Source organism: Muntiacus reevesi, chromosome X (genome assembly GCF_963930625.1).
Source record: "Muntiacus reevesi chromosome X, mMunRee1.1, whole genome shotgun sequence".
Taxonomy (NCBI): Eukaryota; Metazoa; Chordata; class Mammalia; order Artiodactyla; family Cervidae; genus Muntiacus; species Muntiacus reevesi.
In genome coordinates this window covers 62,087,768-62,102,440 of record NC_089271.1, presented here as the reverse complement: position 1 = coordinate 62,102,440, position 14,673 = coordinate 62,087,768, and the positions used below count along the sequence as shown (strand labels likewise).

The window sequence follows — 14,673 nt, the reverse complement described above, 5'->3', positions numbered from 1 at the left end:
GGTGACTTCCCTGGTGGTACAGTGGTTAAGAAATCTGCCTTCCTAGATCAGAAGAATCAATATAGTGAAAATAAGTATACTACCCAAAGCTATCTATAGAGCCAATGCAATCCCTATCAAGCAACCAATGGTATTTTTCAGAGAACGAGAACAAATAATTTCACAATTTGTATGGAAATACAAAAAACCTCGAATAGCCAAAGCAATCTTGAGAAAGAAGAATGGAACTTGAGGAATCAACCTGCCTGACTTCAGACTATACTACAAACCTATAGTCATCAAAACAGTATGATACTAGCACAAAGACAGAAATACAGATCAATGGAACAGAAAGCCCAGAGATAAATCCACACACCTATGTATACCTTATCTTTGACAAAGGAGGCAAGGATATACAATGGAGAAAAGACAATCTCTTCAACAAGTGGTGCTGGGAAAACTGGTCAACCACTTGTAAAAGAATGAAACTAGAACACTTTCTAACACCATACACAAAAATAAACTCAAAATGGATTAAAGATCTAACTGTAAGACTAAAATCTATAAAACTCCTAGGGGAAAACATAGGCAAAACACTCTCTGACATAAATCACAGCAGGATCCTCTATGACCCACCTCCCAGAATAATGGAAATAAAAGCAAAAGTAAACAAATGGGACCTAGTTAAACTTAAAAGCTTTTGCACAATGAAGGAAACTATAAGCAAGGTGAAAAGACAGCCTTCAGAATGGGAGAAAATAATAGCAAACAAAGCAACCGACAAAGAATTAATCTCAAAAATATACAAGCAGCTCTTGCAGCTCAATTCCAGAAAAATAAAGGACCCAATAAAAAAATGGGCCAAAGAACTAAATAGACATTTCTCCAAAGAAGACATACAAATGGCTGACAAACACATGAAAAGATGCTCAATATCACTCATTATCAGAGAAATGCAAATCAAAACCACAATGAAGTACTATCTCACGCCAGTCAGAATGGCTGCTATCAAAAAGTCTACATACAATAAATGCTGGAGAGGGTGTGGAGAAAAGGGAACCCTCTTACACTGTTGGTGGGAATGCAAATTAGTACAGCCACTATGGAGAACAGTGTGGAGATTCCTTAAAACACTGGAAATAGAGCTGCCATACAACCCAGCAATCCCACTGTTGGGCATACACACCGAGGAAACCAGAATTGAAAGACACGTGTACCCCAATTGGTTCATCGCAGCACTGTTTACAATAGCCAGTACATGGAAGCAACCTAGATGTCCATCGGCAGATGAATGGATAAGAAAGCTGTGGTACATATACACAATGGAATATTACTCAGCCATTAAAAAGAATGTATTTGAATCAGTTCTAATGAGGTGGATGAAAACAGAGTGAAGTAAGTCAGAAAGAAAAACACCAATACAGTATATTAATGCATATATATGGAATTTAGAAAGATGGTAATGATGACCCTATATGTGAGACAGCAGGAAACACAGATGTAAAGAACAGTCTTTTGGCCTCTGTGGGAGAAGGTGAGGGTGAGATGATTTGAGATAACAGCACTGAAACCTGAATATTATCATTTGTGAAAAAGATCACCAGTCCAGGTTCAATGCATGAGACAGGGTGCTTGGGGCTGGTACACTGGGATGACCCTGAGGGATGGGATAGGGAGGGAGGTGGGAGGGGGGTTCAGGATGGGGAACACACGTACACCCATGGCTGATTCATGTCAATGTATGGCAAAAACCACTACAATATTGTAATTAGCCTCCAATTAAAATTAATTAATTAATTTAAGAAAAAAGAAATCTGCCTTCCAGAATCAATATTGTCAAAATGACTATACTACCCAAGGCAATCTGGAGATTCAATGCAATCCCTATCAAATAACCAATGACATTTTCCACAGAACTAGAACAACAACAACAACAAAATCTCAAAATTTGTATGGCGACATTAAAGACCCTGAATAGCTAAAGTAATCTTGATAAGAAAAAGGGAGCTGGAGAAATCAGACTCCCTGACTTCAGATTATACTACAGAGCTATAGTCATTAATATAGTATGGTACTGGCACAAAAATAAAAATCTAGATCAATGGATCGGGACAGAAAATCCAGAAATAAGTCCATGCACCATAGAATCCACCTTCCAATGCAGGGAAGTGGGTTCAAGCCCCGGTCAGGGAACTAAAATCCCACATGGCACTAAAATCCCAACTAAGCCAACACACCACAACTAAGACCTGATACAGCTAAAAATAAAATAAATACCCCCAAAAAGAAAGAAAGAAAATCTGCTGGCCAATTACCTTCACACTACTCATTTCTATCTCCAAACCTTTATGAAGCCATGTTACCAAACCAGAATGTCCTGCTGCTCCTCTCTGTCAAACCTTATCTTTCAAAATTCACCTCCATGAAGCCTCTAGAATGACTTATACCTACTTCTAATTATTCCAAAGAAACACTCTTGTAAATCAAGCCACATGAAGGGGCCAATGCCAGGGAAGGAGGAAACTAAGGGCATAGATGAAGGTACCCACAGAAGACAAGATAACTTAGAAATGAGCTTCCAGAGTACCAACACTATCAAATATAGCATCCTCCTTCTCCAGGAAATCAACTCATACAACCCAACTAAGAACCCCTTATCTAGTTTCTTCCTTACTATCCCTAGCCACAACAACAAATCCAAATTTGAAAATTATAACATTCCCTGAAAATCAGAGCTGCTACCACCTTCCCCTCAGTCTGTCAGGATCCTAAAACTAATAGCTATGCTCTGACTTAGCTAGTCTATCAGCCTCTCAGAACTAAATAAAGCATTCTATACAGAAATATAAGCTGGCAACTGGTTTATGTCTTCTTATTGTGAATAATTATGTTTAGCATTCGTTTATTTTGCCTTTCCCAAATGATAATAATATCCCTGAAAGCAAAGCTTGTATCTTCAGTTTTTCTAAGTTACTTCTTATGTATACAGTGCAGTTAATCTCTTTATATAAGAAGCACCCAGGGACTTCCCTGGTGGTCCAGTGGTGAAGACTCTGTGCTCCCAATTTAGGGGGCCCAGGTTCAATCCCTGGTTAGGGAACTAGATCCTACATGCTGCGACTAAATATCTGTCAGGAAGCATTTAACATGAGGCTTCCTGTGTGCTGTTTTGGATCTGTCAGGAAACCTTTGGCCCTTATTAATTCCTGAGGAATTAAGAGGAGAGGCACACCTTTCCCAGGGCTGAGGAATCCGGGCATTTCCTTTGTTAGTTTCTCATTATGGTGATAAGTACCCTCTTCTCTCTTTAATAGGGATCGCCTTGTGTTTTGTAAGTCTGGAATTTTAATCTTTATCTTTGCTGAGAATAACTACCTTGTAAGACAGTATATATGCCCACACAATGTTGATTAAAACACCTTTGCTCCATCAGAGCTTTGGCCCCTGTGTCTTTCTTTCTCTCTCTCTCTTACTCTCTATCCGTCTATTTCTGGCTGATTCCCTGGAGTGTGAAAGCTGGCTGTGTAACCCAGGGAATATTAGCCTCTTTCCTTCTTTCACTCTCTCATGGTCGACTCTGGACCACCAGGTTCCGGTCCAGTAAAGGACCAACAAGTGGCACCCAGAAACAGGGAGTTGGTACACATGACAGATTCAGATGGAGTGACCCCCAGGGCCTACTGAGGCCGGTAAGTACTAAGACATGGGTCAATCGGCTGGAAAGCCCCCTCACTTTTCTACTTTACTTCATCACTTATTTATTTTTTTAGCTAGATTAGAAACTGCTATTTCCCGTACTATAATCAGAGAAAAAGATAAAAGGCAACTAAAAAATTACTTGCTTATGAAAATGCAAATCAACTGTGTCAAAAGGCTATAGCTTCAATTCACGAGACAGGGACTATTATTGATTATTTGAAGGCTTGTCACAATCTAAGACCAGAAACTCAAAAGATGCAAATGCTAGCTCAAACAATGGTTGCTGCTTTAAGAAAAGAAAATGAAGGATGCTTTACATGTGGAGATAAGTACCATTTAAAAATGGACTGCCCTAAGAAAGCTAATAAAAAACCTCCAAAAATCTGCCCTTGCTGCTGTAGAGAAATGCACTGGGCCAAAGAGTATAGATCTAAATTTGATATTGAAGAGAAACCTATTCCTGAAAACTCCAAGCAGGAGACCCCCCCAGGTCCCCTTCAACAAAAACCAGGGGCAAATTCCACCTTTTCCCTCAAACCCTCAACATCCGGCAGTGCTGCCATCGATATACCAGCCCTAAATGACTTCTTTACCCTCAAGCAGTCCCCTCTAGAATACCTACCGGACTTTTTGGGCCCCTGCTTCCACAAACCTTCGGTCTTTTACATGGCCAATATAGTTTGACTTAACAAGCAGGAAGGCCAGGGGTCTCCAAATGGAAAAAAATAGTGCAAGTGTCAGACATTTTTCTCTCTCTTAAGCGGCAGGAGGAAACAAACTAGCAGGAAGGAAACTAGAAGGAAACAAACTTTCCTTCTCGATACAAAATTAAAAGGTTTCTCTTAAAATACTGTGTTGCCATAATGACACCTAGTTTCACTTGAAGTTAACTATTCTCAAACCCTGAGTTAACCAATGCATTTTTCTTATGGAAATGTTTGTCTTACCCTAGATTCTTTCTTCAAGTCGGAACCAACTTGACAAACCAGTATGTTTTACTTATGCAAATGTTCTCTTAAGCTATGTTAATGAAACTATATTTGCTTGGAAACCTGCCTTTCTTCAAGATTCATGTCAATCATTTTGTGGCCCAGGACAACTCACCTGGTGCCAAGGTTATCACAAAATGCATGTTGTGTGTGAGGGGCCTGGTGTTCTTCTCTTCGGTTTTGAGATATTTCCTTTTTCTAATTAGCAGACTGCTAGTTATATGACACCTGGCTAAAGACTAGCAGGGGGGCACTCTTTCTGCCCCCTTCTGATGCCTATGTCAGAGGCTTTCTGTATCTCCTTTATATTTTAATAAAACTTTATTACATATAAATCTCAATTTGAGAACACATTACAAACTTCTACTGATTTCCAATTAGCTTTTCTAAAATATTTTGGAAAAATATCATTTCATTATCCTTCTGGTAAGCTGTGGAATTTCTTCAAAAACACTGAATTTATTATTTCTCACATTTCTTTTATATAGATGGGACTAAAAATGCCAAAGCTTCATTCTGGTCTCTTAAAAAATATAGTCTTTTATACTAAATTTCATTCTGCTCAACAAAATGAATTATATGCTCTTATTCAAGTTATTTGCCTACATCCTTACCCCATTAATATAGTCTCTGATTCTATATATTCAGTTTTTGTATTAAAAAATATAGAAAACTCCACCATAAACTCCTAGTTCTATTAAAACAGACAATGGCCCTGCCTATATTTCTAGACACTTTTAACAATTTTTACAATTTTCTTCTATTAAACATATTACAGGTATTCCTTATAATCCACAGACACAAGACGTAGTCGATCGAACACATCACACACTAAAGTTACAAATAAAAAATTAAAGGGGGAATACACAGGTACACTACTGTCTTCCTTATCTAAAGCAGACTTTACTAGATTCCAACATAAGATATTTTCTAAACCTACAATTATTGTTAATACAGCTTTATTTGTTTTAAATTTTTTAAACCTACCACAGGGAAATATTTTAACAAGAGCAGAAAGACACTTCAAGGAACTGAAGGACACTTCTCTTCCTCTGCCCATTTGGTATCAAGACGGGTTCAACAAACAATGGAAATCTGGGAAACTAATCTTACAGGGAAAGGGATATGCTTGTATTTCCCCAGATGGATCCAACAAACTTTTTCCTCGGAAAATTCGACCCAAGGGGGCCCCCAACATTGAAAATGGAGACGAAACAAGAACCCCGGGAGGAAGAAATTCCAATATGGGCCATGACGGCTCTAAAGATCTCCGGAAAGCACCGCCCTCGGTGACATCAACCCTATGATCTTCCCACTTGGGGACAAATAAAAACCCTCACTAATCAAGTTAAAAATATGATTTCTCAACAGGATATGCCTCAGAGTCCTGAAAACCTTCTCATCGCTAGGCTCTGTTGCCCCGCGCAACCCCTGCTCGAGTTGGATTAACTAACTTACTTACCCAACCCCCCTTTATTACAGGTCATAAAATAGATGGAGAAAAGACCTATCAACCAATGACTCCACCCATATGCCCCCTCCCTGAAACCCTCACACCCTGGCGAAGAGAAAAAACTAATTAACATTTCTTTAGGCTTTCCACTGGGCTTATGCATAAAAGTTGGCTGACAAACTTGGGCTTCCTGCCTCCAAAAGAAGACTTTTGGACATTGCTGCCCTTCTTCTGTCTGTGAACCACGTTTACTACTGAAACTAGTGAAAGAGTTAGGGAAAGAACAAAAAACATTATGTAAAATGTTACTAACAGGAGGTTGAAATATTACCATGACAAAGGACCTCTTGGCTGGCTTGATATGGAATGGCATCACCCCCTCCTCCTCGAATCGTCCTGGATAAACAAAGTGGGCCTAAACAATGGGACATCAGGAAACTTGCTGCCAGCACCGAAGAACTTGAAACTTGGACTAGACATTTCACAGAGACCAGTCGTGGTCATAGTAACTATTTCTTTCGCTATAATCAGTCATATTTTATACAGGCCTGTGTCCCACTTACAATGTAATCTGTAACTTGTATTAATTGCCAATTTTGTGTTACTCTTGTTCAATTCAATCATAGTACCTACAACTGGGAACAAATCAAATTTCATTTACAAGATAATGCCTCTCTGAATGTACAATTACTGCAAAAGAAAATCTTTGAAACTTTTTCTAAACGTCTGCCCTTTCACCAATTTGGAAACTTTAGTTGAACAAATTATCCAGCCTGACCCAGGAGGATAGTTTCAAAGTATTACCCACAGCATCGGGCCTGGGACTGTAACTTTGGTGATTGTCTTGATAATTGTATTTGTTGTTTATCGTCACCTTTCTATAAGGTTGGTTAATACTAACCAAACTCATTTGGTCAGGACCATTTTTTTTACAAATATAATAAAATAGGGGGAATCGTCAGGAAGCATTTAACAGGAGGCTTTCTGTGTGCTGTTTTGGATCTGTCAGGAAACCTTTGGCCCTTATTAATTCCTTATTAATTCAGGAATTAAGAGGAGAGGCAAGCCTTTCCAGGGGCTGAGGAATCCAGGCATTTCCTTTGTTAGCTTCTCATTATGGTGATAAGTACCCTCTTCTCTCTTTAATAGGGATTGCCTTGTGTTTTGTAAGTCTGGAATTTTAATCTTTATCTTTGCTGAGAATAACTACCTTGTAAGACAGTATATATGCCCACACAATGTTGATTAAAACACCTTTGCTCCATCAGAGCTTTGGTCTTTCTTTCTCTCTCTCTCTCTCTATTTCTGGCTGATTCCCTGGAGCGTGAAAAGCCGGCTGCATAACCCAGGGAATATTAGCCTCTTCCTTCTGGCAGTCAAATAAGTAAATAAAAATAAATATATTTAAAAAAAGAAGCACCCAAATTCATTAACTGACTCTGAAGAAACTTAAGTTCAGCTATTTATCAAGGTTTTACCTACATTTCTCTGCAAGCTGAAATCTAATTTAAAGAAATGGATAATGAATAAACAATAAACAACTTCATACAAAAGTCCAAAGATAGGGATTTCCCTGCTGGTTCAGTGGCTAAGACTATGAGCTCTCAATGCAGGGGGCCCAGGTTCAATCCCTGGTCGGGGAATTAGATCCCACATGCTACAGCTAAAAGATTTCATGTGCCGAAACTAAGACCCTGTGCAACTAAATAAGTTAAATAAATAAAAATAAATATTAAAAAAAAAAGTCCAAAGATAGTATAGGGCAGTGGAAAGAATGAACTATGACCAGAACCGAGCTCCTCAAAAATCAGAAAATGGATTTTATTATCTTTGTACTATACTATTACAGTTTATAGCATATAATGGGTGCTCAATGTCTAATAAACTGAAATGTTTAATTAGTCAAGGCCTGCCATTAATTATAGAACTTTTAATAAAGTTCCACATTTTTTTAAAGTTCTCTGAAGTTCAAGTCTATCTATGATGAGGTTAAGAATAAATAATCACTAAAACCCCTCTGAGCTCTAACATTCTGATTCTATAATGTAGCACCTTATATCAGGAAGGAAAACCAATGTTGTGAGCAAGCATTAAGTGCACTGTGTCAGCATACAGGTAGTGAGTGATCAACAGAAGCTGAACCAATAAATACATGTGCTCATTTATATATGAACTGGATACTTAATCCTTCTTGAACTAACAATTCCCTGAGGGCAAAGACTGGGTTCAACTAGCATCTAAATTAGTACTGTGAACCCCACAGGAACTCAAATACCAGATGATAAGGAGGAAAGCATTATCATTCTTATTTGGCATTCACCAAGAATTTGGGACTAACCAGTATGAGGAATAAAAGTCTAAGTATAATAATGCTGTCCCAGAACACAAAAAAGGATAGCAGCTACTTGGAACTGAGCTGACAAAGGGAGAGAAGCAAAGACATAAAGAGCAGGAACAATGACAGAAAGCTTGGATAGAAACAAACTGAACTACACAGCAGGAAAATGTACTAGGGGCTTTCCTGGTAGTCCAGTGGTTAAGAATCCATTTGCCAAGGCAGGGGACTCGAGTTGAATCCCTGGTCTGGGAAGATTCCATATGACTCAGAGCAACTAAGACTGTGTGCCACAACTATCGAGCCCTTGCTCTAGAGCCCATGAGCCGCAATTATTGAGCCCATGCACCACAACTACTGAAGCCTGTGACTAGAGCCTGTGCTCTGCAACAGGAGAAGCCACTACAATGAGAAGCCGGCGCACCACAACTAAGAGTAATCACTGTTTACCACAACCAAAGAAAGCTGGTATGCAGCAACGAAGATCCAGCACAGACAAAAAATAATAAATAAATAAATCTTTTTTTTAAAAAAAGGAAAAAAAGTACTGGAATGCTCTTATTGATGGCACTGAAGAATCACCTGCATGGCAAAGAGGCTGCAAGCTCCCCATTGTCTGCTGATATCTTCGGCTTTCATCTTCTGCTACCTCGTTGATGTCTGAATAGTCTACAGCATCTTCTGTACTTCTGACCCATCCTATAAATAAAAGTGGAGAGTAGATCTAAACAATGTATCAGTAACTCTCAGTCCCGTATATAATTCCCACTGAAAAGTACACGTATAGTAAGTGGCTAGCCTCCTCCCCCACCATACTCCCCATGACCCAGACTTCACCTTCATCATTTACCAGGGCAGCATCAGTACCAGTCAATTCTTCATTTGCTGTAAGTTCAGTTATCAGGCTGCCCAGCCCCAAAGCCCCCAAGCCTGCCAAATGCTTCTTACACTCCTGAAAAAGGGACAGCACCAGAGTTAAACACTGTAACTAAACCTAAGTTTCCCACAACAGAAAGTGTATTTCCAGATTTGCAACAAAGTTATAAACCCATATAAGTGACTCGACAGCATGCTAAAAGCATCACATTTGAGAACTGTGAAGTACAGCTTCCACATCCACATTGATCAGATATAACACATCATATTCGATTTCATCACCATCCTTTAAAGTAAGGTAAGGAAAAATTATTCAAGGAACCACCACCAAGACTAAATAATTAAACAGTAGATCCGTGAATAAAGTCTAAGAAAACAGGTAATTCTGACTAGAGAAAACAAATCTTTATAAGCAAAAAAAAAAAAAAAAAAAGAAAAAACAAATCAAGAACTTTATTGTTATCTTTACTGTGTGTTACAGGGAAGAAGGAATACTGGTCAGTATTTTCTCCTTGAGAAAATGAACTTTAATGATGATAGGTTTAAGTGTCGACTGGGCACAGGAAAAAATTTCATGAATGTCAGTGAATGGTGGAAAAACTTTGTAAGCAAGTGTACACTGAGACCAGAAGGGGCCTGCCCTGGATGGTCTGAACATTGGCTGTTTTAAGAACCGGGGCCTGAACCACAGGATTTGGTGCCGGTCTGTCCTCTCGCTCTAGCGCCATCTCTAGTCAGTGATGTCACAAATGTAGACAGTTTAAAGAATCTCCAAGAAGGTTCTCATAGCAACGATCTGAAAGTAATCTCAGTAGCTTCGGCTATATTTTTCCTCCAAAGCCACCGATATCAGCGCCGCTTGACCTACCGTTCACCTCTTGTCCCCACCCTCGCCCAGAACTGAGCCCCCTCGCTCTCTTGCTAGTAGATTGTTACTACACAACCTACTAGCAAGGCAACCGCTTCTCTCTTCGCGTACGTTAAGTGCGCCCTCTCATTAAGGGAGGGCCACATCGTCCTCTCTTCTAGTTTCCTAAGCCCTCTCAACTCTCCAAGCACCCTAAACTCTCCTCACACCACCTTCTCCTCAGCCGATCACCCTATGGCTCTATGCCCACGCCCATCCCCTCACATCGTCCAAGACGCTTTCTCCCTCAAGCTGCCCGGCTCCATTGATGTTGCCGAAAAGGAAACCAGTTAAAGAAAATGGGCCGCCTCCAGCAGAATCTTCATCGCTATCCGTGTCTGACATGATGGCTGCGGCGGCGGCGCTGTCTTAGCGGCTACAGGCGGCCGCTAGGCACTGCCTTGCCCCATAGCCCGGAAATAAAAACCATTCGCCCAGAAATAATTCACTGAGCTCTTGTATATGTCCAGCTCCCACCGGAAGCGGAATAAAGAACCGGAAAGATCTCCCGTCCTATGAGAAAGGGAGAATTGGTGACACAACGTTACTAGGGGCTTTTGATTGGACAATACGCGATCAGGAGGCTGGATCTGTGAAAAAATATTGGTCGAAGAGAATGTTTGGTCCCCCTCTGCCTCTGCGTATCTGCGCAGGCGCTGTCTCAGTACCTTGGGGAAGAGCAACGGATCTTTCTCCACTCAGGTGATTCATGGGTCACGTGACCTCCTCGTTGTCACGCTTCAAGACACTAAGTGAGAATTAGAACCGTTTTTTCGGTTCTGTGGGTTTCCGGGATGGCTCAAGTGGTAAAGAATGTTCTGATTGCAATGCAGAGACACAGGAAACGTGGGTTCGATCCCCGGGTTGGGAAGATTCCCTGGAGAAGGAGATGGTAACCCGCTCCAGTTTTCTTGCCTGGAATGAACAGAAGAGCCTGGCGGGCTACAGCCCAGAGAGTTTGCAGAGTTGGACACGACTGAGCACGCACGTTCACGTTCTTCCCGTCTGTGCTGTCGGCGCCTTTATTGCACCGTCCCAAAGAGAAACTGGCCGTGTATCGCACTGTACCAAAGGTACTCGTGCAAGTTAGTTGTTTTGAATTAACATTCCCTTATAAAAATAGATTTCCTCCCCTCCTTTCTTGGAAAATATGAAAGTAAGAGATGAGTAAAATGAACAGCCGACCCTTCACCTAGATTCACGATTTTAACGTTTTGCTATTTTTTTTTCCTTGAACCATTTGAATGTGGGTTACAGATACTGTGATTCTTCACCCCTGAAAATAGTCTTCCCTAAGTGGCTCAGACGGTAAAGAGTCTGCCTGCAATGCGGGAGACCCGGTTTTGATCCCTGGATCGGGAAGGTTCCCCTGGAGAAAGGAACGGCAACCCACTCCAGTATTCTTGCCTGGAAAATCCCATGGATGGAGAAGCCTGGTGGGTCCCAGTCCATGGGCTTGCAAAGAGTCAGACTTGACTGAGTGACTAACAGTTTTCTACATAACCATAATACTATTAGCACATCTTTAAAACTTAAGTTTTATTTAATATAAATATCATTTATTTAATAAATGATATTAAGTCAATATCATTTAACATACAATCCACATTTAAATTTCCTCAGTTGTCTTAATTGCAGCATTTTACATTTCAACTCGAGATCAACTCAAGTTTCATCTATTGCATTTATCTTTCCTTAGCCTCTGAATTCAGAATCCACCAGCATTTTTCTTTGTATTGCATGACACTACCTATTTGAAAGAATCCAGGGAAATTGTCTTGAAAATATTCTATACTATGAATTCGTGTAGTCTTTTCTTCAAAGTGATTCTGGTTAAATATCTTACTGGCCATCAGAAGGCACAATGTCAGGTTGTCCCAATGTTGATAATGCTAAATTTGAGCACTTCAGGAAAGTGGTGCTCAACAGATCTCTCCATTGCAATGGCACCTTTTTCCTTTTGTAATTATTAAATAATCCATGGGGGTGATCCTTTGAAATTGTGTGAACATTATGTTCCTCACTGTCCTTATACCCAAAGGTTGTATAATCTGTCGATGATCCTTTCCTGAATCAATTATATTAGGAGAGTGTTCAGGCAGTTGGAACACAGTTGGAAGAGAATTTCCAGACAGAGCATTTCAGAAGGGAGTGAGTTTATTAAGAACAAAGAGAGATAAAAGTGGGCACTATGAGTGAAGCAGGCCGACCTCCTGACAGACCAGGGAGAATTGATGGTGTTCGTGGGTTAGTAACCAATTTATATAGCCTTAAGACAAAATTCTGGCTGGAAGGTTGACATTAGGTGATTGGCTGGGATGGTATAGGGTATTTACTAGAGTGGGCATCTTTGCTTAATTGGGAGTCAGGAAGCTTGTTAGTGATGATCAGGGGACTTTTGACAAGGTTACAAAGGGGCTCTGTCAGCTTCAGAGGTGACTTTGGTTCTGGGCTCTGCTTCTGAGGCCTTGGTGCAAGGCCTCACATCTATGACCTGGGGCAGGATTCAACATTTCCCCCCTTCTTATTAATGGGCCAAATCTTTGGCCCCTTAACACCCTGCTCGTGTCTAACTGCCTGCCTATCTCCATGGGACATGGGGACGCAGGTCATTGGGGAAAGAGGCAGAGACTGCTCTGGCTTCTTCCTGCTGGACAGGGGCATCATAGGGTCTGGGTCCCGATACCCACTCTCTGTCAGGGTGTGCATTTGGAGGGAGATGAGAGTCCATGGAATGACAAGACCACTTGTTCCAACATAATCCATATGTCAGCCAGCTGATATCCTTGTAGTACCATCTGGAGATTTATTTATCATATTCTAGAAGAGACAAACTTAACAGGAAGTTAAAGATACATAGCCCCAAGATGAACAGAAGTAGAAAAGCTGCTAAGGGGCCTGGAAGAGGGGCTAGCCAGAAGAACCGGGGCTAGATGTTGGCTTGTGATGTTGGTATTTCTCTAGGTATGAGAAGATGCAAGAATTTGGGCTCATGAAAATCTTTTCTTGAAAATATATAACAATTTGAAGGCCTGTCCTGCCAGTTTTCCCCAGAGCACAGAATGCCTCATTCATGATTTCTACCCCGAACTCCTTTCAGGGGGTGTTGAAAGTCAGCAACTGGAGTGGCTCCTGATTTACTCTTTGTAGAGGCAGATGACAAGTGCCAGTTTTCAGTTGGCAGGGCCCCTTCACTGCCTTAAATTTGACCATTGGTTTAGGGGCATTTTATGATCATTTTGTCCCATGTTGCTAGGAATGCTCATTCCCAAGTCTAGTGAAGATTTTTTGATTGGCTACTCAATGTGCTGTTACTGAACTAGGCCATGAAAGTAGCAAAAGTCCTGCACCTTATCTGTGTTACTAAGTTTCTTATAGTGCAAGAAAATATTCCCTCTTGTTACTTCTTCCCATCTAGAGTTACATTGTACGATCATTGATCTCATATGAAACTATGTATCATCATTTTATTAGAGGCCCAGTCACACATTTGGTAATTTAAGAGAATAGTCTTATAAAACTGGCAATATGGAAAATAATATAGTTTGCAGTAAGTTCACAAGTAAGAATTTAAGAACTTTTTTAGGTGTAGTCCAGTATATACCATGTTGTCTGACTTAGTTTGTTAAATGACTATAGTCTGATGTTAATCTCCTGGTTGTAGATCATGAAGCATCTGGTTTTTATCTTGTAACAGTATAACATAACAGCAAGGGACTAAATGAGAAGTGAGTATTTAGTAAATACAGACCTTAACTAACAAAACTAGAATTTAATATTCAGTGAAATATAATTTTTTTCTAAAATTATTCCCATTTTTTTTAAAACACAGCCAAGACTAATTTGTTTCTAAAATAAGTTTGGTCCATTGACTATAGATGCCATAGGCCTGTCATCAGTTTTTGTCGAGGTGGATTTTTTTCTTCTAGAGGTCCCCACTATACTTTGAGATGTCTGTATATGTCAGGAGACAATCTTTTTATTTACCTGATAAATCTATTCAGAACTCAAGTGTCTCCAATATCTAGAGGGACAAGGCAAAGAGAAAAGAAAAATGTTTTAATGTTACCCACAGGTGTATATTACCAAATTGTTTTAAACCATAAGTAGCTTGAGGAGGAGAGCTTCTTGATATCTGAAAACAAAGATCAGAAGCCAGTAATATGTCAGATGAAAAGTCATGAAAATTGTAATCATATTTAGCAGTTTATTTAATCTCATGTAATTAGTTTTTCTTCTGTTGTCCTTGCCTGATGATTGAGGTTGATAGTGACAGTGATAGTTTTAATAAGTTTGAAAAGTTTTTGTTAATGATGGTATGATTTGCCCAGTGAAGTGTGTGCTTTGATCACTGGAGATTGTAGAAAGTATACCCAAAGTGCAAAGCACATTTTTAATCATTTTTTCCTCTGTTGTGAGAGCATTAACCCTGAAG

General features: G+C 40.0%; 1 protein-coding gene across 7 annotated transcripts in view; it reads right to left on the bottom strand.

The window, feature by feature from the left end:
* The window catches only part of TAF1 (TATA-box binding protein associated factor 1), an 83,237-nt gene extending 72,580 nt beyond the window's left edge, over positions 1-10,657 (bottom strand). For 6 of the 7 annotated variants that reach the window (XM_065914971.1, XM_065914966.1, XM_065914970.1 and 3 more), the window contains exons 1-3: positions 10,464-10,657; positions 9,293-9,407; positions 9,038-9,154 (exon numbers count right to left, since the gene is read on the bottom strand). In XM_065914971.1, coding sequence (XP_065771043.1) covers positions 9,038-9,154; positions 9,293-9,407; positions 10,464-10,583 — 352 coding nt within the window. In that variant the 5' untranslated portion in view covers positions 10,584-10,657. The remainder of the gene's footprint in view (positions 1-9,037; positions 9,155-9,292; positions 9,408-10,463) is intronic. The other variant, XM_065914973.1, reaches the window with a different exon arrangement.
* Positions 10,658-14,673: the final 4,016 nt, after the last annotated feature.